Raw genomic sequence first — 25,863 nt, forward strand, 5'->3', positions numbered from 1 at the left:
AACAAGATAAACATGATCCGTGGCATGAGAGAGTTCACTCAGTGTGGTAGAGAAGACAAACAGTAAAGAAGTAACTGCAGTGTTGCCATTGCAGTAATGCTGTGGAAGGAGGGGAGCAAATGGTGGGTCCTGACTTCATCCAGGCACCACGATACTTTATGTGAATTATGTCACTAACTCCTTACCACAGTAGCATGCCCATTTTACAGATCAAGGGTGTGAAGCTTAAAGAGGCCAAGTGACTCACCCAGGGTCACACAGCTAATTAGTGAAATAGCTGGGATGATGGTTCTAGAAGTCGGCCTGGCCCTCAAACTGGGCCTCTTTGCATATGCCACCCATGGCATCAGTGACTATATCTTTTTATTCTTTAATAATAACTCCCTTTTCTAATTAAAAGTAACAAAAAAAATAAAATTTGAAAAAGAGATGCCCACCCAAGTGTCATTGGCATGCAGATGTTGGCACCAGTGTTGGGAAGCCCTTAGCTTACCCCAGGAAGTAGGAGAACCTAACATAGGGTCCCTTTGTCTTCATGCAAGGGTTTGAAGAGTTTAGAAAAACTTATGAAATTACATACACAAAAATTTGTTTTAATCCTCAAGACTCTCAAACTTACCATGCTGAGGAAATGTGGGCTGAGGGCTAGAGCTCCCTAGAATCAGCTGATGGGCCAGAGAGCCAAAGGAGGTGACCCACCACCATCTCCTCTCCTGGACAGCACTTTGCGGTCTCAAATGTAGGTGATACTAAAGTGAGAGGTGTTTCTCAGAACCATGGCCAGAGTTTCCTTGACCCTGAAGTGCAGTTCACCTGAGATTGTCAAATGCATCTGAGGCACACAGAGGAATTGCTGAGCACAGCCTGTGGGAAAACCCTAGCATAAGTGGGCGTAAAGGAATCACCAGGAGATGCCAGGAATCTCTACTGTTTCCCTTCCAGTGTGCCAGCCTCTGGGTTTTACAGACCCATGTAATTATAGTACCTCTGTGGGCATTTCCCTCCAGCCTGGAATGACTTTTTGACTATCCATGGTTTATAAAACACAGAGATATAAAATTGTTCCCTTACCTCTTTCTTTAGGTTCAAGCTAATATGTTATTGCTTGCCTTCTATAATGTTATCTTGTTGCCTTTCCCAACAAACCTTTGAGATAAGTATTACGTCCATTTTATAGATGAAGAGACTGAGGCTCAGAGAATGACTTGGCCAACATTACACAGCAAATGAGTGGTGGGACCAAAATCCAAACTATGTCTGTTTAACTTCAAGCCTGTGACTGTGCTAACCAGTGCTCTGTGCCAGCTAGTACTTTGCCACAGTCATAACCTAGGCTCAAGAGATAACCACGCCCCTAAAACCCCATGCTGTGGTGACAGCACTGAGCAGTACGCAAGAAGGCTTGACTTCTAGTCCTGTTTCTGCCACTCACAAATTTATAATAAGGGAATGAGGTACACAGCAAGGTCCCCCTAGGGTTAGCAGCAGTTCTGACAAAGCTGTGATTTGTCAATATTCAGTCACCCAACCCAGGAATGCTCACTTTTAAGGTATTTGACTGAAACAGTTGAGCATTGCCCTTCATAAAACAGTAGTTTCGGAACCCATGTTATCCTCCAGACCATGGGTGTTCTGCAAGGTGAATGGAGCTGTTTCAGAATGTTCCAATAATCATCTCTACCTCATTCGTAAGTGGCATGTAATTTTTGCAATATGAAGATTTTCGCAAACCCTGGATAATAACCTAGAATGGTTTCTATATCAGATGGTGGCTGATTTAGCACAAAATTATGCATTTCATTATTTCATGGTGGATATATCAATATATTATGGTCTTTTCCCAATAAGCACCTTGATTTTCAGGGGTTCTAGACCCTGAACATGGGGTAAACTACTGGTTCTCAAGGTGTGGTCCCAATACCAGCAGCATCTTCTTCACCTGGAAACTTTCTAGAAATGCCTATTGTCAGGCCCTCAGCCCTGCTGAAACAGTCTCTCTGGGGGCGAGACTTAGCCGTCTGTTGTAGCAATGCTTCCAGGCTATCCTGACAGTCACTCAAATTTTAGAACCACTAGGTTCTCTATGTGGGAGAGAGTAATCTTTAAACTTGGAAAAATTGTCATCTAAACAAGAGAAGCTGAACGCCTACAGCAAGGACTGGCGACCAGGTTGTTGCCAGACCTTGAAGGTCCACCTCTGTATCACCTTTCCTGTCCCTAACCCAAGTCCTTCAGCTCTGAGTATCCCAGATACACTGCCTTGTGCTGCAGTGATACACATGTGTGGCTTATCTCCCCAGCTGGAGGGGAGATATTTAACACACTGACTTCATAAATATTCATTGAGTAAAAGTATTTGCTCCTAGGAAGCGGGATCCAGGTAAGCCCTTTTTTCTCTCTCTCAACTGCTTCTAGCCCAGTGTTCTTTATGCAGTAAGCACTAGGTAAACAACTGCTAGATGTTGATCCAGAAAGTCACATTCCTTCTCTAAGTTTTAGGTTTCTTATCTTAAAAATAAGAGGATTGTATCAGACAGTTTGCCTTAGGTCTCTTTCAGCTCCAGAGCCCCAGATAGCCTGTGGTTCTCTATTTGGAGATGTTCTTCCTGAGAGACTGTCACAGAACTCCTGTGATTTGCTTAGTATTTGCTTGACAGTATGGAGAAGAAAGGGGAGAATCAAGATTTTATTTTTAAAAAAATAGCTAATATGCATATATGGTTCACAAAGCTAACAAGAATTAACATTTTTTCTTTTTTTCCTTCCTCTTCCTTCTCTTTTCCCCTTCACTTCCCCCTGCTTCTCTCCCTTCTTATAGATGTGCCACCAGCGGTTTTTCATCTCTTGGTTTTCCCTGGTTTTGCTAGCATCTCCCCTCGTGGCCATATGGGAACTGAAGAAAGATGGTAACCAGCCTCTCATTCTTCTCTATGGAGGCCCCACTTCTAAGCTAGGACTCTTGGGCAGCCACTGGTGGGAAATCAAACTGAAATGGGCAACCATGCACTGGGTCCTCCTAGAGAAAGCCATCACTCTGGGAAAATACAATGCCATATCTCCTTCTTCTAACTTGATAGTATCTATATTATTTGGTTTTCACCTTGGATCCACTGGTACACTATGATGGGAAAAGAGATATGAAATTTTCCAGTATTACTGAAAACCAGCTGTTTCACACAATTAAAATTCCAAAGTGGAGGATTTGCAAAGTAGAACGACTGTGTTCATTTCTCATTCTACCACATGATACTGCTCCCTCAGCTGGCACTGTGATGACTTATCTCTGACCAGTCACTTTGGAAGAAGCACAGGATTCAGACTCACATTGACTTGGGTTCAAATCCTAGGTCTGTCAATTACTGGTTATGTGACTTTGAGCTAGGCCACCTCTGATCCTGAATTTCCTCAACTGTAAACTGGCTATTACAAAGTAGACACCTACTACATGGGTTATTTAATGAGTTAATGAATGCAGAATACAACTCAACAGATAGTAAAGTGAAAGTAAATATCAGCTAGTATTACTATTTTTGTTGTTTAAAATAATATCTCTCATGATTCCAGAGATACTATTTATTACCCCAATGATCAATAAAAATTATTACACTTATACAATAGTTAATGGTAAAATAAGGGGTTCTGCCTATCCTTCTAGTATCTCACACTCAGTAAATGTGCATTCTGATTGTTGGCTGCACCTGAAAGACCCTCAGATGTTTCTCCCTGAAGCCAACATCATAATGTTTGCAAATACTGTCTTTAGTTGTATAATAATAATAATGTTTATTAAGTGCAGTATCTCACTTAATTCTCACAAGAACCATATGAAGTAGAGACCATCTTTATCCCATTTTACAGTTGTTAGAAACTGAGGCTAGAGAAATTAAGTAACTTGCCCAATGTCACATACCTGGTAAGGGTGGAACAGGGACTTGATCCCAATTCTGTCTCATTTCAAAGCCGGTGCACTTAAGTTTGTGAAAAAGTTTTTACAGGGACATGAAGTAATTTTTTCCTGGGTCTATGTAGAGCTGAATAAGAGGAAATGGGCATAAATTAAGGATGAAAATATTTCAGCTGATGATCAGAAATAATCTTTTGATATTCTGGAGAGTACAGTCTTGAAATGGGTACCTGAAAGAAATTTGGGACCACTCCTCTCTTCTCAAGAATTTTGGGAAGACAGCAATCCAGCCACCCCTTCTCCATGAGGGTTTGAGAGGTTTTAACACTCTCTTAAGTAAAAGCAAAGGCGTGAGCCAGGGAAATATGCCAGATCCCTTCCAACCCTGGGATTTTTGGTGAGCTTAGGAACCTTGGCCCTGACATATTTAACCCCTTAGTGACTTCTGATTTGGTAAGCCACAGAAATTCCAGAAAATCAATGTGAGAAATGCTCCAAGGTGTGACTTAGGAGGGCAGACAATGCAGGGAGGCTAAGCACCAGGTTCCTGATGCTCTTCTTCAGCCTTCTTCCTGCAGCTGTTTTCCCTGCTATTGAGCAAACGTCTTCCAGGGCTTCCAAGTCTCAGCTGGGACAGGAAAGTAACTATGCTGTTCAGGTGTCATGGGGAGAAGAAAAACTAGAAAAAGCCAAAGGTGCCACAAGGTTTTATGTCAGCACAGCTAATCATTTCCCCAGAGTTGGACCTCAAACGCTTTTGACCTCTTATTTTTGTTACCCATTCAGTCCTTATAATACAATTGATGTAAAGTGAAAACTTTATATTCTACGATGCTTTACATCCAGAGGCCAAAAACAAGAACCACCATATACAAAGCATGTAAGGGCACTGTGTTAAGCTCTTATGTGAATGAGCTTATGTAATCCACATAATGACCTTCTAAAGCAAGGGCTAATAGGCTTTTTCATTTTAAAGATGATGACACTGAGGCTTAGAGTAGCTGAATGTCTTGCCAAACGTCACAAGACTGGAGTAAGGGCTAGAGCTGATTCTAAATCCAGACCTCTGCCACTCCAAAATCCAGGTTCTTAACCACTGTGGCTCATAAACGTAAGCAGGCATCAAAACCATCTGGAGAGCTTAAAAACTGTACTACTAAACCCATCCTAAGGTTTGTGATTCAGCAGCTGAGAATCTGCATTTCTGACTGATCCCCAGGTGATGCTGCTGATGGTGTTTCATTGATCATGCTTTGGGAACTACTACATTACACAATTCTATTCAACTAATAATTTATATATGGATAAAAAAATGAATGAATATTTGCTATGACACTCTGAAATACTATACTAAGCCATTCTTCAAAGGCCAGTTTAGACACTGGGATTAGGCATCCCCTGCAAAGCCCAAGAGACAGAAGGTCTGAGCTGTAGCTCTTGCACTTCTGACTTGATGTGACCATGCTTAGACCCTTGACCTCATAAAATGGGAAGATTAAGATCTATTGGACTGCTTCCTAAGAGTGTATGACAGGTGAAAAAAAAAAAAAAACAAATACAGAGAGAATGAACATTTCCATTGGTAATTTGAAACAGAGGGAACTAAATCCTTAAATATCCATGGAAAATTCTTAAGAGTTTCTCTATACAGTTGGCTGACTCTTCAGTCTATAAATAACAATAATTAATGCAGAATTTACTGTGTGGCAGACACTGTGCTAAGTACTTTACATCCTTTTTTTCATTTAATCCTCCATCAAACGTATGGTGGATACTGTTATTATTATAATTTCACAGATGAGGAAGCTGAGGCTCACGGTAATTAAGTACCTTGTTCCAAATCCCCCAGCTGGTTAGTGGAGACTGGATTTCAGTCCTGGTTAGTCATTTTTGACACCCTGCACTTTTAACCACTAAGTGATTCTGCTAAATATTGTACCCTGCTGTATTCTCTATGAAACTGAAATTGTGCTGAAAGTTTCTCTTCCCCAGACCTTTGGCAAGAGTCTTGTGCTGTTTGCAGTTTTTGGTGTGTTAAGATGTTTCCATCTGTTAAATAATCAAAGGTTATTAAAGGTGGCCTTCCAGTCAGTGAATCAATGGCTTTGTTTCTCTTTTCCATGACCTTGAGCCCAAGCAGGGTCTAATGCCCTGAGATCATCTCAGCAAACATTTGCCAAACACTTATTATGAACATGGTTGTGTTTAGGCAGTGGGAATGCCCAAAGGGTTAATAAAACACAGTCCCAGAGTTCCTGGAGCTTGCAGCCTGATTCTCTACTTTCTGTGCATTCCAGTTTATGTCATAGAATTGGATTGGTACCTGGATGCCCCTGGAGAAATGGTGGTTCTCACCTGTGACACCCCTGAAGAAGATGGTATCACCTGGACCTTGGACGAGAGCAATGAGGTCTTAGGCTCTGGAAAAAACCTGATCATTCAAGTCAAAGAGTTTGGAGATGCTGGCCAGTATACCTGTCACAAAGGAGGCAAGGCTCTGAACCATTTGCTTCTGCTGCTTCACAAAAAGGAAGATGGAGTTTGGTCCACTGATATTTTAAAGGACCAGAAAGGTAATTCTATGCCCTCAGATAGTATCAATTTTTTCTTTTGCTCATAAGAGTTAAAGAAAAAAAAAAGATATTGGAAAGGCAAGTGATGATAAGTGTAGTTAATGAGTTAACACAAGTCTCTTATTGAAACCACCACAACCTCCATTTTCCTTAGCTTTCCTGGACCCTTTGGGTGATCAACCATCAAAATCTTATATTAGGAGAGTTTCATGGTCAGTCTGAATGCTTAGCCTGATGTTTTCTTTAAATAACAGTGATATTATTTAACGGCTAATGGAAATTAACTAATAGTGCATCACTCTGCACTGGGGTGATAGCCTTGAAAAAATGAATGCCTCTATCGGGTGTGTTAGGTGTGTAGTATACTCTGCAGAATCAGCATCCTACTGGGACCCTCCCAATCCTTACGGAGCTACCCAACAGGGAACACATGGAAGACTTTCACCCTGTACCATCTGGCAACCTGTGATTCATCACAATCAAAACCTTTCTGAAAAAACTCTAAATATTGAATTTTTGTTCAAATCCAGAACCCAAAAATAAGACCTTTCTAAGATGCGAGGCCAAGAATTATTCTGGACGTTTCACCTGCTGGTGGCTGACGACAATCAGTACTGATTTGACATTCAGTGTCAAAAGCAGCAGAGGGTGAGTGAAACTGCTTTGGTTTCTCAGAATTTTGCTAGAATTATTTCATTAAGAAATTAAGGGCAACATCTCAGTGACCTATCGGTTAATGATAAGGGGAAAAGCAAAGTTAAACCCATATTTTTCCAACCACCCTTTCTTGTCTACATTGAAGAAAGAACATGGAGATTTAGGCCAATCGTTTGAATAAATATATGTGTTAGGGCAGGATGTTACTGGAAGCTGAGAATAGTTTCGCTATGTTTGAACCCACTCATCCAAATTGCCTGGCCATGCTTCCTAAAGGCTCATCGCCCCAGAGAAAGGGATAAAAGGAGAATTCAAAGCTACAAATGACTTGCCGAAATTGTATCTTGAGTCAAAAATAAAAACAAGAGCTCCAGACTCCAACACTCTATGAGGCCTCCCAAAATTTTCCAGGGCCACCTCAACTCCTTTTACTTCTGCTGACACCACTAATCTGAAGTTCCCTGTTGGTCCAATGCACTTGGACTTTCCCTAAGAAAGCAATTTCCATAAATACAAGACCTATGTGTTAGCCCCCATGTGACATACTTTAATCATCACCTAAGTTCCTGAGCAATGTGGCATAATGGAGCAAACCCCAGGCATCCTGTCTTTACCATTATTTCACTGAGTAAATTAAGCACTGGGGTCTCACTTTCCCATCTTTAAAAGGAAAATGCTTACTAAAGAAATGTTTCTCCAAGTGTGTAAAGACATAGATGCACATGTTCACTGTGATTATTTTGGTAATCAGTAGAGGAATGGTTAAATAAAACATGGTACACACTACTCTGGCTTAATGTGCAGTCATTGAAATGGATAACACAACCTATATGTTTTGCCACAGAGAGCTCCCCATAATATGTTCAGAGGGGAAAAAGATGGTTACATAATCATATGTATATAATTTGATCCTAGTTCATAAAAATAAAATCTATAGTATATTTATAGGTAAAATATATAGTGGATATATATATAATATGAAGATATATAATATGGATAATAATATATACAATGTGTATTGTATATATAATGTGGATAATACTATTATCTTGAATATTCATCAGAAAAGTTCTGGCCAGGCAAAGTGGCTCACACCTGTAATCTCAGCTTTTGGGGAGGCTGAGGCAGAATTATTGCTTCAGGCCAAGAGTTCAAGACCAGCCTAGGCAACATAGTGAGACCCCCATCTCAACAAACATTAAAAATAAAAAAATTAGGTAAGTGTAGTGGCACACACCTGTAGTCCCAGCTACTTGGGAGGCAGAGGGAGGGGATCACTTGAGCCTAGGAGTTCGAGGGTACAGTGAGGTCTGATCCCACCACTGTATTCCAGCCTGGGTGACAGAGCAAGACCCTGTCTCTTAAAAAAACAAGAGCGAGAGAGAAAGAAAAAGAAAAAGGAAGGTCTGGAAAGACACAACAATCTCCCCATCCTTAACTGGGAAGAGCAGTTAAGGATGAAGGAGACACACACTTCTTTCCTTTATATGAATCTTTATCATTTTTACTTTTATAATTAGTGTGTATTGATTTTATAATTAAAATTATTTAAAAAATAAGTTTAAGTTTTTAACAAGGGAGTTTAATAATCAGGGACTCTAGGCCTAAAAAAAAAAAAAAAAAACTTCCGTATTCATTTAGTCCAGAGACATATAAGTGCTCTTGAAGCTAAGCTCTTTCTCCAGGGGAGGGTGGTTTCTTACCTTCTGGGTAGAAATCAGCCCAGTTGGAGAAACTGTGTCCTCAGACAGACAGCTGAGGCCTTACCTGCCTCACTGGCTAAAACCACTAGGAAACCTCTCCCCAGTGTATAACACAGGCTAATTTCTGTCTTTGACTTCAGCTCTTCTGACCCCAGAGGGGTGATGTGCGGAGCACCTATGCTCTCTGCAGAGAGGGTCAGAGGGGACAGCAAGGAGTATGAGTACTCGGTGGAGTGTCAGGAGGACAGTGCCTGCCCAGCCGCTGAGGAGAGGCTGCCCATTGAGGTCATGGTGGATGCCGTTCACAAGCTCAAGTATGAAAACTACACCAGCAGCTTCTTCATCAGGGACATCAGTGAGTGTTGGACAATTATATGTGCTCCATAAAGAAAGATACCATTTGTCACATGTTCACAATGCCCCATGCACTGGGGTAGGTGGTTGACAAGCATTATCTCTTTTATTCAGCATCCAAAAAAAAAAAAAATATGATGTAGATACTATTATCTGCATTTTAAGGAGGAGGAAATTGGGTCTTATAAAAGTTAAGCAACTTGCCCCAGATCTCGGATCTTACAGCTAACAGTTCAAATCCGGATCTGCTCCACTAGAAGAGGCAGGCTCTTTGCTGCACTTCTATTTGGCTGCCACACAGTTTCCATGATGAATCCCAGAGCTCCTGAAGCATAATATTCATGTTTAGAACCAGGGCATCCCTACTAATGGCAATTATTCCCAACAAATCTTTCCTTAGCATTTGAAAAGGGACTTCTTTCTCAGAATATAAACCCCTCCAAAATGGACGCCATTTTTTTTTTAATTGGCTGATAGGGATTTCACCATAAGTCATTTCCTTTGCTATTTATTCATTAACCAGGCAGCATGATAAAGTCTAATAAAACCAGCTTCAAAACTTATGGGGGGTTTGTACTTGGTGGGTAGGGTCTAGTTCACATAGGGTAGCCAAGGAAGGCCTCTCTGAGGAGGTGACATTTAGCTGACACCAAAAGGAAAGATGTCAGTTGTGTTAAAAACAGAGGAAAGCATATTTACGAAGCACCTGCTAGGAACCGTGATCTTTGCATGGAGCAGTGCCAGGCTTGCAGAGCCCAATCACACCCCGTAGCATGTCTCCCCCTCCCCTTATCTAGAACACCTAATTGAGGAAGGAGTCTTTGTGAAACTCGCTGCTGTATCCTTCAGGCATAATGGGTGCTCAGTATTTATGGAATAAACAAGCAAATTGAGCATAGAGACAATTGACTATAACTGCTCCAAGACATGCCAGCACCAAAAGCTATGAAAGACAAAAGAAAGGGCAGTGAATAGAAAATCTATTATCTCATCCTCAGGGAGAGGCTCAGCTCAGTTCCATGTTCTGTGCAGAGTGAGGGATTCAGCACAGAGAGGGTGGTCCTTCAATGCATGGCTCATAACCGTTAAAGCAGAGGTTGTCTCATCTGACTTTTCAGTGATGAGGATTCTGAGCATCTCTCAGATCCTGCAATAAATGTGGATCTGAGATGTGGCCATTGATAACAACGGCCTTCCCGAGGCACCCGCATGAGCACCTGCAGCAGAGGTGCCTCACATTTGCCAGCCAGGTGCTTACAGAAGTTAAGTAACTATCCAGTGGACTCACAGCTGGTCAAAGGTGCGAGTGGGATGGGAAGCCAAACCACTGAACTCCGAAGTCTTATTCGGAGAATAAAGGGTGTTTATCCTCTTCCACAGTCAAACCTGACCCACCCAAGAACTTGCAGCTGAAGCCATTAAAGAATTCTCGGCAGGTGGAGGTCAGCTGGGAGTACCCTGACACGTGGAGTACTCCATATTCCTACTTCTCCCTGACATTCTGCGTTCAGGTCCAGGGCAAGAGCAAGAGAGAAAAGGTAAGAAGTGATTCAGGGGCAGTATATTTCTTGGTCAGATTTATGGAGGCCCGCCATAAAGTGAGAAGATGAATGATGATAATAACAACTACATCCATGTATCACTTAAAATACTAAGAAATTTGTCGTTATGCAGTTCCATCACTGTGCAAACATATAAGATGTACCTACACAAACCTAGATGGTATATAGCCTACTACACATCTAGGCTTTATGGTATAGACTATTGCTCCTAGGCTGCAAATCTGTATGGCATGCTCTTGTACTGAATGCTGTAGGGAATGATAGCATAATAGTTTGTATATCTAAACAGAAAACATAGAGCAAAAATATAATATTATAACAATATAGGGCCACTGGTCATATATGTGATCCTTCTTTGACTGAAATGTTATTATGTGATGCATAACTACTTTTTTTTAGCACTTTTCTATTTTTCTGGAACTGTGCCAAGGGTTTTCCATGTTTATTTCACTTAACCTACAAAATTAACTCAACAAAGGCAGCTGGTATTATTCTGGTTTTTTAAACTCCCTATTTTGTGGAAAAGAGGTTTTCCTTTTTTTCAGAAACTGTGCCAAGGTAAAGCAAAGCTGTAGCTGATGCAGGAATTTTGTGTCAGTGCCAGCAGCTCTGCCCTCACTACGTGCTCACTGGGCAGTAGCCTAGCCCCAAGAAAAGGATGGTGGGTAGCCAGTAGTATTATAATCATTTCATAAGTGATTGAAGACTCAGGGAGGTTAAGTGACTTTCCCAAGGTCACCCAGCTAGGAAATGACAAAACCAGGATACAAACTCCACCTGCTGGATAGTTAGCCCACGCACCTAACCAGCCTATCACCTCTGGTCTGGTTGGTCATTGATCTTGGCACTCAGAATTCATCCTGATATAGGAAACCTGGGCTCAAGAAACCTAAAATTGTTGTTTCAACTGAGTGCATGTAACAAATGATAGAACATGCAAGAGATATTGCCCAAAAAATGGGTAGCTCCTGGCTGTTCCAGATATTAAAATTATTTTATTAAACAGGATGTCTACACTTATAGAGACTAAGACAATGGCTTTCCCACTTCCTTGCCTTCCAAAATGGGTGTCCATTTTGGAGGGGTTTATAGTCTAAGAAAGAAGTCCCTTTTCAAATGCTAAGGAAAGATTGGTTGGGAAGAATTGCCATCAAGGAATTATTTTGCCTATTGCAAGGTTCTAGAGGCCCTTTTGTACACATTTCTTTGTCTCCTTTGACCCCACTTTTAAAATCACTGGCAAAGCCTTAACTTAGCATAGCATTTAGCATGTAGTAGAAATTCAGTGAGTTAGTTACTCTCTGGGGAAAAAACAATAGGTGGGGAGGCTATTCTGGAATAGATATTTACCTAAATTTTATTTTACATCTTGACAAGCACTTTCCTTATTTAAGATCTGTATGATTAATAGGTGAGTGCTTCCTATATGCTAAAGACTTGCTAAGAGTTTGACGTGATTTTTACCTCAACTTCTACAATTCTGTGAAGTAGGCATTATTGTTATCCCCACGTATAAGTAAGGAAACAGACACAGAGAACCTGAGACATTTTCCTGAAGTTACACCGCTATTAAGTCGCAGTGCCAGGAATTGAAGGCAAGTTTTCTGATGAAAGGATCAGGATATGGTATTTCTGAATATCTCAGGGACAGCTGGAGCAAATCTATCTCTCTCTAACCATCAGCTCAGGACTGGGTGACCGGCCATAGGTACTTGAGGCAGTTAAGGCAACTGTGCTAGAAAGATGAAAGCTGGGCCAAATGATTTCTCCCTCAAAGGCTTACAAAGTACAAAAGCTGCACGTGTATTTGGAGTGTCTGCCAGTAGGTGGTGCAAGTTCTGCACACTCCCTTGTGAATTGCAAGCATAGTGCCCTAAGACCAAGATGGGCTTGTTTTGGGAGATTATGCATTGCAGAAATAGGCTCGGCTTACCTTGTGACTGTGTTGCCAAGGGGCCTTCAAAGCTTTCCTTCTCTTTTGCAGAAAGACAGAGTCTGTGTGGACAAGACCTCAGCCACGGTCATCTGCCGCAAAAATGCCAACATTAGCGTGCAGGCCCAGGACCGCTACTATAGCTCATCTTGGAGCGAATGGGCATCTGTGCCCTGCAGTTAGGTGAGCAGGCCCTCAAAGCCCAGCCCAGACCTCCACACTTAGTGCACCTGGGTGCAGGGATATGATTGGGGGCTGTGCTGGGGAGGAAAGGGGGATGGGGTGGCCGGCACCCAGTTGCCAGAATCAGAAACATATTTATTTATGAACAGATATTTATTTGGTGCCTGTGTTATGTAGGACACTGTGCTGGCCACAGGGATATTGCAGGAAAGAAAACAGACCTGGGTTCTGCCTTCCTAAAGAGGAAGGCAAAGAAGAGAGAGGTAGCCAGGAGGCAGAGCATGGAGGACTTGCAAGCTTGCAGGACTAAGAACGTTGTTCTGAGGGCCCTGGGCCCTGAAACCCACTGGGTTTTCAGCAAGGAATTAATACAATCAGATATTCTTTAAAGAAAACTCTCAAGAAAGCCTCTGGCCTTAAATTCCAGGCCACATAAGGAAGACCTGGGCCTTCTGGCATGAAATCCCCAAAACCCAACTGCCCAAGATAATGTGTTAAGAGAAATAAGAAGAGTTTGCTGTTGCAATGTCCACCCCATGTAGATTTTTGGCATTGTTTTCCAGGTTCCAATCCCAGGAAGAAAATTTGAAGGAAAACTGGAAGATATTAAGCAATATGTTTAAAGACAGAATGGAATTGACACAAAAAGATATTTTCTATCTGATTTGCTTAAAAAAACTTTTTTAGGGTCACAATGATATCTTTGCTGTATTTGTATAACTAGATGCTAAATACCCATTGAAACAATCAGCTAATTTATGTATAGATTTTCCAGCTCTCAAGTTGTCATGGACCTTCGTGCTATTTAAATATTTAAGTAATTTATGTATTTATTAATTTGTTACTGTGATTTAACATTTGTGTGCCAGGACGTATTCAATGTTTCATACTGTCATGACCTGATCCATCAGGGTCAGTCCCTATTATGCAAAATTTGAATTTAATTGTATTTATACTGACAACTTTTCAAGCAAGGCTGCAAGTACATCTGTTTTATGACAATCGGGAAGAACACAGTGTCCTGATACCAGTGCCATCATATATTAGTGATGGATGGGAACACAAGAGATACTTAAATAGAAACCTGACGATGCAAACCTGTTGAGAAGATCCTGGAGAAGAAGATGCTGGGATGCTAGTTCTCATGTCTGTGAAGACTTCCTGGAGGTGGTGGTGATAAAGCAATTTAGGGCCACTTGCACTTCTAAGCAAGTTTAATCTTTGGATGCCCGAATTTTGAAAGCGCTAAAAAAACAAAATGATTGACCAGGCTGGGAAACATAGCAAGACCCCCGTCTCTACAAAAAATTTAAAAATTATGCAGGCATGGTGGCTCATGCTTGTGGTCCCAGCTATTCAGGAGGATGAGGCAGGAGGATCACGTGAGCCCAGGGTGTCAAGGCTATGATGAGCCCTGATTGCATCACTGCACTCCAGCCTATGTGACAAAATGATACCCAGTCTGGGAAAAAAAAAAAAAAAAAGATTGAAATTAAAACTCAGCTTTAGCTTCAATGGCAGTCCTTACCCCCACCTCTCTACAATACACATGAGGATGACACAAAAACACCTTAAGTGTCTGGAAGGCAAAACGATTTTAAGATTCAAGAGAGAGGACAAGTAGTTATGGCTAAGGACATAAAATCAGCAGAATTGCAGGTGGCTTCTTAACAGCCATGTGAGAAGCAGACAGATGCAGAGAAAATCTGGAATCCCTTTCTCATTAGTATGAGCGAAGCTGATATGCAGTTATGACCAGAAAGTATTACTCCATGAAGTTGCTATTTTAAGTAACGTATGTGCTTTCTGTAAAGTGATTATGTCTGTTTTCTGTTTATTTATTTATTTATTTTTGCATTCTGAGGCTGAACTAGTAAAAACTCTTCTTTGTAATCATAATTTGGGCTTTCTCAGCCGATTTGTGTATTCTGCTTGCAAGTCTACTAGGGGTGCATTTTTTCCCCTATCATTTAAGAATTGCCCTTTCTTGGAGTGATCCCATTCTAAATTTTGCAGAGTTGCTCTTTCCCCTTATAGTATTTCCAAAGTCAGTGTCTTTCTGAACTCAGGGGATGTCCCTATAATCTGACCAGGAAGGATCCTTTGTAAGGGCACCAAACTGCATTGTGCCTTCTTTACAGGTGGATGCTCTCACTTCTTCCACGCTTTGTCCTGAAATCGACTACTAGTTTCCCCAGAATCATAAAATAAAACTCTAACCTGGTACAGCCACGGACATCTCAGCTCTTAGGTCCAGCTCTAGTATTTACTGAGGGTTTGCAATACATATGGACCTCTGCTAGCCCTTGGGGTTGGGAAGTTTCAAAAAGCCTTGCATTGCATCTCCCAAACAGTGCGCACTCCTGACACTGCTTATAAGACAAGGATGAAAAGTTAACTTCACTACCATTAAACGCTAAAATGTCCAGGATATATGGTATCCTGGGGTGAGAATAAAAGAGAAGGATCTGTGTAACCCAGAACCACACAGGAAGACTTAGAGAAGAGGGGGTGCCAGCACCCTTGGTGCTTCCCATGGAATGAGCAAATGATGGGATCCAAGGGGATGCAGTCAAATTTCCTGCTATCCCCAAAATCCAAGTGTGCACATTCAGGCTTCCTTGCCATGGGACGGTAATTATTATAGGAGTGTTTGTTTGCTTTCTTGATTTCAAGTATCCCCTGGAGCCTTATGCCACTCTGCTCCTGGCCTGGAGAAATGGTGGATCACTTCCATCATTCTACTCCAACCTTTGGAGCATACGGTCCTGTGTTATAAGCCCACACTTGACAGCACATGGTTGTTAATAACAAGTGTTTGTCCCCCTATAGGGTCTTTCATCTAGAGTTACCAAAGTACTTAATGGACATTTAATGAACAACACTAACCAGATTTTTTAAAAATAAATAAATAATCACATTTCGGGGCCAGGCACAATGGCTCACATCTGTAATCCCAGCACTTTGGGAGGCCGAGGCAGGCAGATCGCCTGAGGTCAGCAGTTCAAGACCAGCCTGACCAACATGGTAAAACCCCATTTCTACTAAAAATACAAAAATTAGCCTGGCATGGTGGCGGGCACCTGTAGTCCCATGGAGGCTGAGGCAAGAGAATCACTTGAACCCAGGAGGCGGAAGTTGCCGTGAGTGGAGATTGTGCCACTGTATTTCAGCCTGGGTAACAGAGCGAGACTCCGTCTCAAAATAATAATAATCACATTTCATAAACTCTGAGAACTGGGGACATTTCCCCAGATTTCTGGCTAGCCTGGGGCAGAGCTCAGATGTTCTGGCTCCCACCCTGCCCAGTGCTTTTCCAACATGACCTCTTAGCATTCGATTAATTTCAGTGCATGCAACACAAAGCTTTTCTTCTTTAAAAATATTCTCCAGGACTGTCCTTTTTATTGCACATCTAACCACTACAAAATGTATTAAATGTCTAAGCCAAAGATCTCAAGATTGGGAATCAGAGGAGCAGACTCTAGGCCCAGCCAGACCTGTTACATAACCATGTGGCCTTGAGCAGGTGTTAGACACGGCCTACTGGTTTTCCAATCAATACTCATTCCCAACTGTTTTCTCCCCAATGCCCTCTTCAGTGCTAAATGTTGGGAATTTAAGCGAAAACTTTTTCAGCCACTTTTGCTGCCCAGCACAGCCAAAACACCCAGTTCTTGCCAATGAGATGTAAGAAAATTCTGCTGGGAGGGTTGCTGACAGGCTTTGACTTTTCTGATGAAAGACAGAGCCATGACTGGCATCACCCTTTCCCTCCTTCTTCCTCTCTTAAGCAGAAAAAATCTTGAGAAGCTTTGGAGGACACCTTGCACCAGCATGAAAGCCACCATGCAAAAACTCAAGCTAGAAAGATTCCAGGCCAGGTGCAGTGTCTCACGCTTGTAATCCTAGCACTTTGGGAGACTGAGATGGGCAGATCACCTGAGGGCAGGAGTTCAAGACCAGCCTGGCCAACATGGTAAAACCCCATCTCTACCAAAAAAAAAAAAAAATACAAAAATTAGCTGGGCTTGGTGGCATACTGTTGTAATCCCAGCTACTCAGGAGGCTGAGGCAGAAGAATCACTTGAACCCAGGAGGCGGAGGTTGCAGTGAGCCAAGATCACACAATTGCACTCCAGGCTGAGTGACAGAGTGAGACTCCATCTCAAAAGCAAAACAAAACAAAACAAGAATAAAGAAAGACTCCAGACCCTCATGGCATCATATGGAACAGCTGAACCAACCCCCGTATCTACCTACCCCAGATTTCTTGACATGTGAGAAAGACAGACCTTATTTTTTTTTTAATTTTGGTGAAATATTCATAACATAAAATGTAGCATTTTAACCATTTTTAGGCATACAGTTCAGGAGCATTAAATACATTCATATTGTTGTGCAACCATCACTACCACCCGTCATTAGAACTATTTAATCTTCCCTAGCTGAGACTCTGTACCCATTAAACATTACCCCCATAGTTATTTTTAAAGTAGAAAATGATTCAACCAAAAAGTAAAGACACTCTCCTAAACATCAGACCCCCATCTATGAGACGCTGCTGACCAAATCAGAAAAAGGACCCAGGCCAGCGCAGGAAGAAACCTGGGGTTTGGTGTCAGAAAACCTAGTTCTGCCCCTCACTGCTGGCATGAGCCTGGTGAAGACATGGAGCACTTGATTTCCAACGACACCAGATGGGGCTTTGGTGATACCCTGCTTTGCTGACCTCTGTGAGGTGTAAGACATGTGAGGACATTAACCTGCAGGCCCCCCTCTGAAAAAATCTTCAAGAGTCATACCCTTAAGAGTTTGTCTTCCCTCTCCCATGTTCAAGAAGAAAGTGAAAAAACTAAGGGCCAAATGCAGCCATAGAAGCTGTCTCACTGTGTCCCTAACAACTCTGTGCAGGAGGAATTCTCATCCCATTATTACAGGTAAGGAAACAGTGGCCAAGGTCCCTGTTCCAAGGGCAGCCTGAGCATCAGCAGGACTCACCTGAAGGTGGGGAGAGGTGGAAGATCCCACAGGAAAGCACCTCTACCGTCTTTTCATTCAGTATTTTTGGAGTGCCTGGCACCATCCTCAACTTTCTGGATACAGGGGTGAATAAGACCCTGCCTTCCCATGATTTTCATCTTCAAAGGACCAAATGCTTGGAATTCTAAGCACTGGAGGTCACTTCTTAAGGATCAAGGGCACTATTAAATGAAATAAATAATTGGTTCAATGTGATGGTCACCGTGCCTGGCCCACAGGAAGCATTCAGTGAATGGCAGCTATGTCCGCTGACTAGCTGTGACCTTGAACAAGTTATTTAACATCTTTGAGCCTCAGTTTTCTCATCCTTTAAATGAAATAATAGTACCTACCTCATAGTGTGGTTGTGAGGATTAAATGAAATAATGTTCAGAAATTGCTTTAAAAGGTACCTGATCCAATAAGTAAAAGCTTATTGTAAAGTAAAAAGTAACTGATCCAATAACTAAAAGCTTATTGTTATTAGTTTTATTGTGCCACTTAGAACCTGAAAGAAGCATAATTCTGGACCCTGTGCTTTTTGCAGGGTTTAGGGTACGAAGGGTTGGTTGTTACCTGGCCTTGGTGTCTCTGAAAATCCGGTTGGCATGGAGGGATCACTAACCCGCCAATGGGGAGGAGAAAGCTGGTCCAGGCTGTTAACAGATTTAAAAGCCTTTCGGCGTAAAATCTCTTTCTTATAAATAGAATCTCCAAAATGTCTCCATATGGGGATATCAAGATGCCATGAACCCAGTTCTTGCTTTCAGGGCTTGTACAGTCTGGTGAGAAAGAGAAAAGGGAAACGGTGGTGAATACAATAAAATATAATCTGACTGGGTTAAAGGTATGTGCGCCATAAATGTTTCTTTTTACAAAGGTTTCCAGCTCTCGAGAGGAGCCCTTTCATTCCCTTTCACCCTCTCTGGATGTAATAATTTGGCATAAACCTACCAATTCACCTTACCTATAAATCAGAGTTTAATCATCTCTGTTTCATTTCAGTATAGACCTTCTTCCAGGACGGCGTTTGAGAGCAAAATGTATTTGGACAAGACTCTCCAGAGGGTCATATTATACCAAGGAAATGAATTCCCTCTCTCCAGCTCATAAAACGCAAAAATAAAATCAGCATTCTGGCTGAAGGCGGAGAAAACCAGGTGTGCATACTGAAAACTCTCCTTCTGCGGGGAGCGCTGGGCGGAGCTGATTTGCATTTACCTTCACGCACGCCTGGGTTCCGCAGTAGGCGCAAGAGCGCCCTGGCAGGGCGCCTGCCCTCTGCGGTCATGCGCAGCTTCTCCACCCGGTGGCTGCTAGCGTGTGACAAGCTTCAGGGCCCTGCAACTGCTCACTAAGCTCCCCTGTCTCCTTTCATAAGGAGCACTAGCCATCCCCTCACCTCTACCCATCAGGCTGCTTGCAAAAGGAACTAACCCGAGCATGAAGGGTACCAAGGAACTGAATATTCTGCCAGTGGCTCTGGGGTTTGGTGAAGAGGGAAAGTCGAGGGACAAATTTTAGGTAAGCCACAGTATTCACTGAGCTTCCTCCTTCCCACGTCCGACACACAGATAGGTGTAATGAAGCTAAAATGACAGCAAGAGCAACAGCACCTGGAAGGAGTCCAGAGCATAGGGGTGTGCACTGGATCCTGAAGCAAGGAGACTGGGCTAACACCTGGACTCACCACTTACCAGCTCTGTGCCCTTAGGCAATTCCTTATCTTTTTGTGGTGTGCCCTCACCTCTAGAACAAGTATGCTAATAGTGCCACCACCTCCTGTGTGCTGTGGGGGTTAAATGAGACAAGGTTCACAGGACCCAGTGTTCCATCGCCCAGGCTGGAGTGCAGCGGCACAATCATAGCTCACTGCAGCTTCTAACCTGCAGCCTCAAACTCCTGGGCTCAAGAGATTCTCCCCGCTAACCCTCCCGCGATTGTTTTTCTCAGAGCAGGCCAACAAGGAGAGGCAATCCTAAAGCCCACTTCTTCTCTCCCCATGAATATGAAGGTTGACTTTGGACATGTACAGAAATCTTCTAGTCCTGACTCAGAAAGCTGTGTCCTCCCAGCCACCAGCCCTCTCCTGGGCATACAGCCAGCACACAGCAGTGACATCTCCCTGGAATCACAGCACCCAGAAAAATGCCCTACTTCAGCAAATTATTGCATGGATTTCTGCTCAACCTTGTAGAACATTCTCCAGCCATGGCTTGTCCATTTCCCCAAAATTTCTCTTTGTTGAGTGTTTGGGGTGTTTAGGGGTTAACCAGACCAATGGTCCCCCAACTTGTTTGAGCCAGGGTCCCTTTGTTCAAATGGAAATCTTAAATGCAAGTCCAAGATACACAGGAATTCGGGAGTATGGTGGCCAAAGGGGCTTTAGTTGTATCTGCAATGTTCTAATTTCTTACCAGGAAAATATATTAGTATTTTTTGCATAATTAAAATCAATTTTTTATAGTCCTATATATAAAGTAGGCAAAAGCAGAGCTGCTCTGGCTGGAGCCTCATATCCACTCTTTCCCTGTCCCCTATTCACCACTGAGAAGCCTAAGGTCTCTTCTCAACACTCCTAAATTCTGCAGAACATGATTTTATAGATGACGAAACTAAAGGACAGAGTTTGGTGACTTGCCCAAACACTCAGAGCCTGATTAATGCCAGGGCTCAAACTTGAGTCTGGGTCTCCTGACTCCCATTTTGGCGGTTTCTGTTATATTGAGTCGTAATTCCCAGAAAATTGCCATTAAAATGACCAGTCTGTCACCAGACAGAGATAGCACATTAAAACATAAGAGCTCCCACAACCACTTAAATGCTAATTAGCTTCTCAAAATAGTTGCCCATCTCCTTGGAACATGGTGTCTGGAACCTGACAATGATCCTGTGCTTCACTTCATGGGAGGATGGAAAAGAACTAGCAAGGGCTTGCACCCTATCAGACTAAAAAAGTCAGAATCCGGGCTGTCACTGCACTGCTATGAGTCTTAAGGCAACTTTGTGCAAAGTTTTCCTTCCTCCAGGTAGACACAGCCCCATGCCAGGGTCACGGCTTGATGAGGGGAGAGCAAGCTTGATTTCAGTATCTGCTTGCCCCCTCAACCAGGTACCTCTGTGGAGGGTACACAACCTGACCAACCATATGTGACAATTCTGGTCATGGGGAGATAAGTAGCTGCTTAGAGTAGAAGACATTGAAGGAGAGGGGGAACTTTCATCCATCCATCCATCCATCCATCCATCCATCCATCCGTTCAATCACTCATTTAGCAAATAATTACTAAGTGTTTACTGTGCCAAACACTATGCTAGGTGCAGGAGAGAATACATGTATAAGGTGGGGAGGTTGACTGCCCTCAAGATCTTACAGCTTAGAGAGAACTGAAGACAAGGCCACAGACATTAACACAGTGTGGTGAGTGTTAGCACAGGTGAAGAAAAGGTCTCTGTGGAGTTACTGATTGGGATACTTTGAGCTGCAAGAGGAACAATAAGGACAATATAAACAAGAAGTCTAAAGGTACAGTATAGCAGGATAGGTTAATTCAGCAATTTGCTAATGTCATCAAGAACCCAGACTCATTTCAATTATCTTTTTCACCAGCCCTATGTGTTGGATTTGGCCTCATACATACCCCTCAAAGTAGCTGCTGTACCTCTGAACATCATGTTCTTATATCATGGTGCATAAAGATTGGAAAGTGAGTTCTCTTCTAAGATTGCTTTTTTGTTTGTTTTTGATTTTGATTTTGGGTTTTGTTGTTGTTTTGGTTTTGGTTTTGGTTTGGTTTGGTTTTTGAGACAGGATCTTGTTCTGCCAACCAGGCTGGAGTTCAATGGCACAATCATGACTCACTGCACCCTGGGATCTGGCAATCCACCTACCTCAGCTTCCCACGCAGCTGGGATCACAGGTGTGTGCCACCAGGCCTGGCTAACTTTTTAACTTTTCATGGAGATGGAGGTCCTATGTTGCTCAGGCTGGCTGCAAACTCAAGGGAACCTCCCAACTTGGCCTCCCAAAGTGCTTACACTTGGGATTACAGGCATGGACCACCATGCCTGGCTGGCCACAAATTTTTTAATCAGGAAAGACTACCTTTCCCAGAGTACCCTGGCAGACGTACCTACGTCCTAACTATAAAGGAGGCTGGGAAAGTGAGAATGTGATATTGGCACCCTCCAGAGTGCGAGTCAGGTTCTAACAGCTAGAAGGGTTTCCGTTCCAGCTGGAGATAGTCATTGGTTAGACAACCAAAGTGTCTGCTACAGAAGCACAAGGGAGGGACATGGAACCCAGATTTGAAGGTACACATCTGTGGTCTGCAAAAATAATGGTGACCTATGATGTTCATGCGCTAATCCTCAGAACCTGTGAATATGAAGAGAGTAACCTGGATTATCCAGGTGGAACCAATAAAATCACATGAGCCCTTAAAGTGAAAGAGATGCAGCAAGAGGGATGTTGACGATATTTGAAGCATGAGTAATATTCGTCATGCTGCTGCTGGCTTGAATGTGGAGGGGGCCAGGTGCTATCAAGGAAATAGGACCTAAGTCCTACAACTGCAGGGAACTGATTTCTGTCAAGAACCTGAATGAGTTTGGAAGGAGGTTCTTCCCCAGAGCCTCCAGAAAGTAATGCAGCCCTGGCCTTTTGAGACCCAAAGCAGAGAACCCAGCCAAGCCCACCTGATCTCTGACTTTGAGAACTACGAGAGTTATCTCACATTATAATCTGACATGTGAGATAATTTGTTGCAGCAGCAATAGAATCTAAAACAGGACACCAAAGCGGAACGTATCCCTGCTGTGTCTTGAAGAATTCGGGGAATTACCAGGTAAAAGGAGCAACTTGAGCACAAGTCTAGAAGAGAGAAAGACATGTTGCATTTGGAGAACAGCAGAAAGTTTCTTCTGCTGAAGCATAGTGCGAGAGAAGGAAAGGAAGGAGAAAGTTGGAAAGTAAGGGTATGGAGATAAGTAGAAATGAAATTGAGTGATCTGCAAGGCCAAGATGGAGCTTCATCGTGATGACAACAGGGAGCTACTGAAGGGTTTTAAGAAGTGATGGGATCAGCTTTCTGTTATTTCCAGATAGCTTTAGTTGCTATATAAAAAATAGATTGGGAGGTGGCAAGAGAAAAGGCCAGATGACCAAGTAAAGGGCACAGTTGTAGCTCAGGTGGGAAACAGTGACCACTGGGACTGGGAAAATGCTGGTGGGGATGAAGATAAGAAGACCACTTTGAAGGAAATGGATGAGAGAATTGATAGAACTTATTGACTAGACACAAGTGGTGAGAGAGGAGAATCAAGGCTGATGCCCATGCATTCGTTCGGTCATTCAACACACAGTTATTAGCACCTTCCACAGTACATGTTCCAAAGACTGAACTAGACACAGTATATTGCCTCAGCTAAGAACCAACACAGTCCCTACTTACAAAGAACCTAGAGACTTCTGACTTGAGCAACTTGGTCACTGGTGTTACCATTCACTGAGAGAGGAAGGGCAGGCTTGATCTCAGAAGGGGGAATAAAGATGATGAGTTCCACTTGATTTCTTGGACATATATATGACACAATCAATGGGGGTAGCCATTAAGACTTGAATGTATGGGTCCAGAGCCTATAAGTGAGATTTGGTCTGGAGATGAGGAGCTGGGGATCACCAGCATATATGAGAAAATGATGCTTCTATCACTCAGAAGACAATGCCTATGAGGAGAGGTTTTAAGAATTGGGTCATGAGACTTTTTCCTTCAAAAACTTTCACCTCCCACTTTTTGCCTCAGGGCGAAGCCTGAATGTAAGGCTAACTAAAAACTGGGACTGTTTTCTTCAAAACAGTTGGCTGAGCCTGGTGCCAAGAAGCCCAGAGAAGCTCAATATAAGGTTAAAAATGAAGGAATGACCCAAGAAGGCAAACAAATGAAACCCTGTGGGTATTTCTCTGTTAGACTATTTGCTATAAAATAGAAGAAAGGTCTGCTCTCTCCTTTCATGAAGTAGTTCCACTGTTCCAGAATGCAGTCCCTCATGACATAGATGCCCTAGTTTAATCCCAAATGTTCACTTAAATTAGTTGCTCTGGCTGGGCATGGTAGCTCATGCCTGTAATCCCAGCACTTTGGGAGGCCGAGGCAGGCAGATCACTAGAGATCAGGAGTTCAAGAGCAGATTGGCCAACAAGACAAAACCCCCATCTCTACTAAAAATACAGAACAAGCCTGGCTTAGTGGTATGTGCCTGTAATCCCAGCTACTTGGGAGGCTGAGGCAGGAGAATTGAACCCGGGAGGCAGAGGCTGCAGTGAGCCGAGATCGTGCCACTGCACTCCAGCCCTGGCAACAGTGTGAGACTCTGTCTCAAAAAAAAAAACAACAAATCAGTTGCTTACTTTTGAAGGAGTAAAGAACATGCCATCCAAAAATATGTTGGATTGGTATATTATTTTGAATTTAAAACTTTGAAGAAATTGTAGTTTCAGAAAGGGCACGCTGACCTATCTCTTCCTGCATGCGGCAGGCCATCAAGATTCCTCTGAGAGGGATATGCTCACCATACCAGCGCAAGAAAATAGCCCTTATCACCAGAGACTGGGAATTGGGGGCTGCAATGAACCTGAATAAATATACTTAACAAAGTAACCCTCGTCTTTGACTAGTTTCACACCTTCCATGTACCTCCTAGTGACTCCCTAGAAGATTTTCTTTGTCCTGTCATTTTTTCTTGAATTTATCATTCTTTGTCTAAAAAGTATAAAAACATCTTGCCTTAGCCACTCCTTTGGACTTCACTGTCTTGTGAAAATACCCAGGTACATGTATAATAAAACATCAAAAATTATATGGTTTTGTTCTCATTATTCTGTCTGGTGTCAATTTGGTTTCTAGATCCAGCCAAAGAGCCCACTTAAGAGCTAACGTTGGAGGTGATCTTTGGCTCCCCTATACTTTCAATGCAGATCCTCTCCCTTAAGGGCTCATCATGCATGCACTTTTTTGGGAAAACCAACAAGTCAGATGTTCATTGTTTCCAAACAGGCAGACATCTGATTTCACTAGGCTAGGGTTGGTTGTGGAGGAATGAGCAGTAAGGAAACAGGATTTGGCATTTACACCTGCACTTGACTATTTTCCATCCCTGGAACCTATAGAGAAATTAGCCAAAGGCAATCATTTCACATACCATAAGAAATCTTTGGAACTGGAAGCCAAGAGAAGTAAGCAATTGTATAGTGGTTAGGAATATGTTGGTATCAGACTGTAAAAGTTTTAACTCACACTGTCATTCAATAGCTGTGTGACCTGGGGTAAGTTATCCACTTGGTGCATCAATTCTCTCAACTATAAATTGGGAGCATATATAGCACCTACTGCAAAGGGCTGGGGTGAAGATGAAACGTGCTAACGCATGTGAAGAGTTCAACATAGGTCCATGCATATGGTAGGTTTGCAGTAAACATTAAATAGAGGAGTATTGGTTTCCTGGGGCTGCTGGAGCAAAGTACCAAAGACTGAGGGGCTTAAACAACAGCAATGTATTGGCTCACAGCTCTGGAGGCTGGAAGTCTGAAATTAAAGTATCATGAAGGCTGGTTCCCTGTGAAGGCTCTGAGGGAGAATCTGCTCCATGCCGCTCCCCTAGCTCTGGTGGTTTACTGGCAATCTTTATTTATTTATTTATTTATTTATTTATTTATTTATTTATTTGAGACAGAGTCTCGCTTTGTCGCCAGGCGCCAGGCTGGAGTGCTGTGGCATGATCTCGGCTCACTGCAACCTCCACCTCCCAGGTTCAAGCAATTCTCCTGCCTCAGCCTCCTGAGTAGCTGGGATTACAGGGGCATGCCACCATACCCAGCTAATTTTTGTATTTTTAGTAGAGACGGGGTTTTACCATGTTGGCCAGGACAGTCTCGATCTCTTGACCTCGTGATCCACCCGCCTCAGCCTCCCAA

General features: G+C 42.7%; 1 protein-coding gene, 2 long non-coding RNA genes and 1 other non-coding gene across 4 annotated transcripts in view; 1 reads left to right on the forward strand and 3 right to left on the reverse strand.

Annotated features, from left to right (window-relative positions):
• LOC116537415 overlaps positions 1 to 6,377 on the reverse strand; it is a 237,305-nt gene extending 230,928 nt beyond the window's left edge. Inside the window, exons 1-2 of the long non-coding RNA XR_004263118.1 lie at positions 6,260 to 6,377; positions 3,911 to 4,031 (exon numbers count right to left, since the gene is read on the reverse strand). This is a non-coding gene — a long non-coding RNA (uncharacterized LOC116537415). The remainder of the gene's footprint in view (positions 1 to 3,910; positions 4,032 to 6,259) is intronic.
• On the forward strand, positions 2,664 to 15,163 carry IL12B (interleukin 12B). Its single transcript, XM_032259541.1, has 6 exons — positions 2,664 to 2,906; positions 6,202 to 6,477; positions 7,008 to 7,125; positions 8,978 to 9,192; positions 10,572 to 10,729; positions 12,738 to 15,163. Exons 1-6 carry the CDS (start codon positions 2,819 to 2,821, stop codon positions 12,867 to 12,869), a joined length of 987 nt encoding a protein of 328 aa, XP_032115432.1. The 5' UTR covers positions 2,664 to 2,818; the 3' UTR covers positions 12,870 to 15,163.
• Positions 9,173 to 25,863, reverse strand: part of LOC116537416 — a 36,085-nt gene continuing 19,394 nt past the window's right edge. Inside the window, exons 2-6 of the long non-coding RNA XR_004263119.1 lie at positions 18,517 to 18,673; positions 17,871 to 18,073; positions 13,968 to 14,114; positions 12,687 to 12,778; positions 9,173 to 10,134 (exon numbers count right to left, since the gene is read on the reverse strand). This is a non-coding gene — a long non-coding RNA (uncharacterized LOC116537416). The remainder of the gene's footprint in view (positions 10,135 to 12,686; positions 12,779 to 13,967; positions 14,115 to 17,870; positions 18,074 to 18,516; positions 18,674 to 25,863) is intronic.
• LOC116537478 lies at positions 11,291 to 11,416 on the reverse strand. Its single transcript, XR_004263138.1, has one exon. It is a non-coding gene; the product is annotated as a U4atac minor spliceosomal RNA (small nuclear RNA).

The sequence above is a fragment of the Sapajus apella genome, unplaced genomic scaffold, assembly GCF_009761245.1.
Source record: "Sapajus apella isolate SASKATOON/1434 unplaced genomic scaffold, GSC_monkey_1.0 scaffold110, whole genome shotgun sequence".
NCBI classification, from domain to species: Eukaryota; Metazoa; Chordata; class Mammalia; order Primates; family Cebidae; genus Sapajus; species Sapajus apella.

Coding starts and splice junctions, on each gene's coding strand:
- IL12B (XM_032259541.1), top strand. CDS start 2,819: ATGTGCCACCAGCGGTTTTTCATCTCTTGGTTTTCCCTGGTTTTGCTA. Junction 2,907..6,201: donor ATGGGAACTGAAGAAAGATG/GTAACCAGCCTC, acceptor TGTGCATTCCAG/TTTATGTCATAGAATTGGAT. Junction 7,126..8,977: donor AGTGTCAAAAGCAGCAGAGG/GTGAGTGAAACT, acceptor CTTTGACTTCAG/CTCTTCTGACCCCAGAGGGG.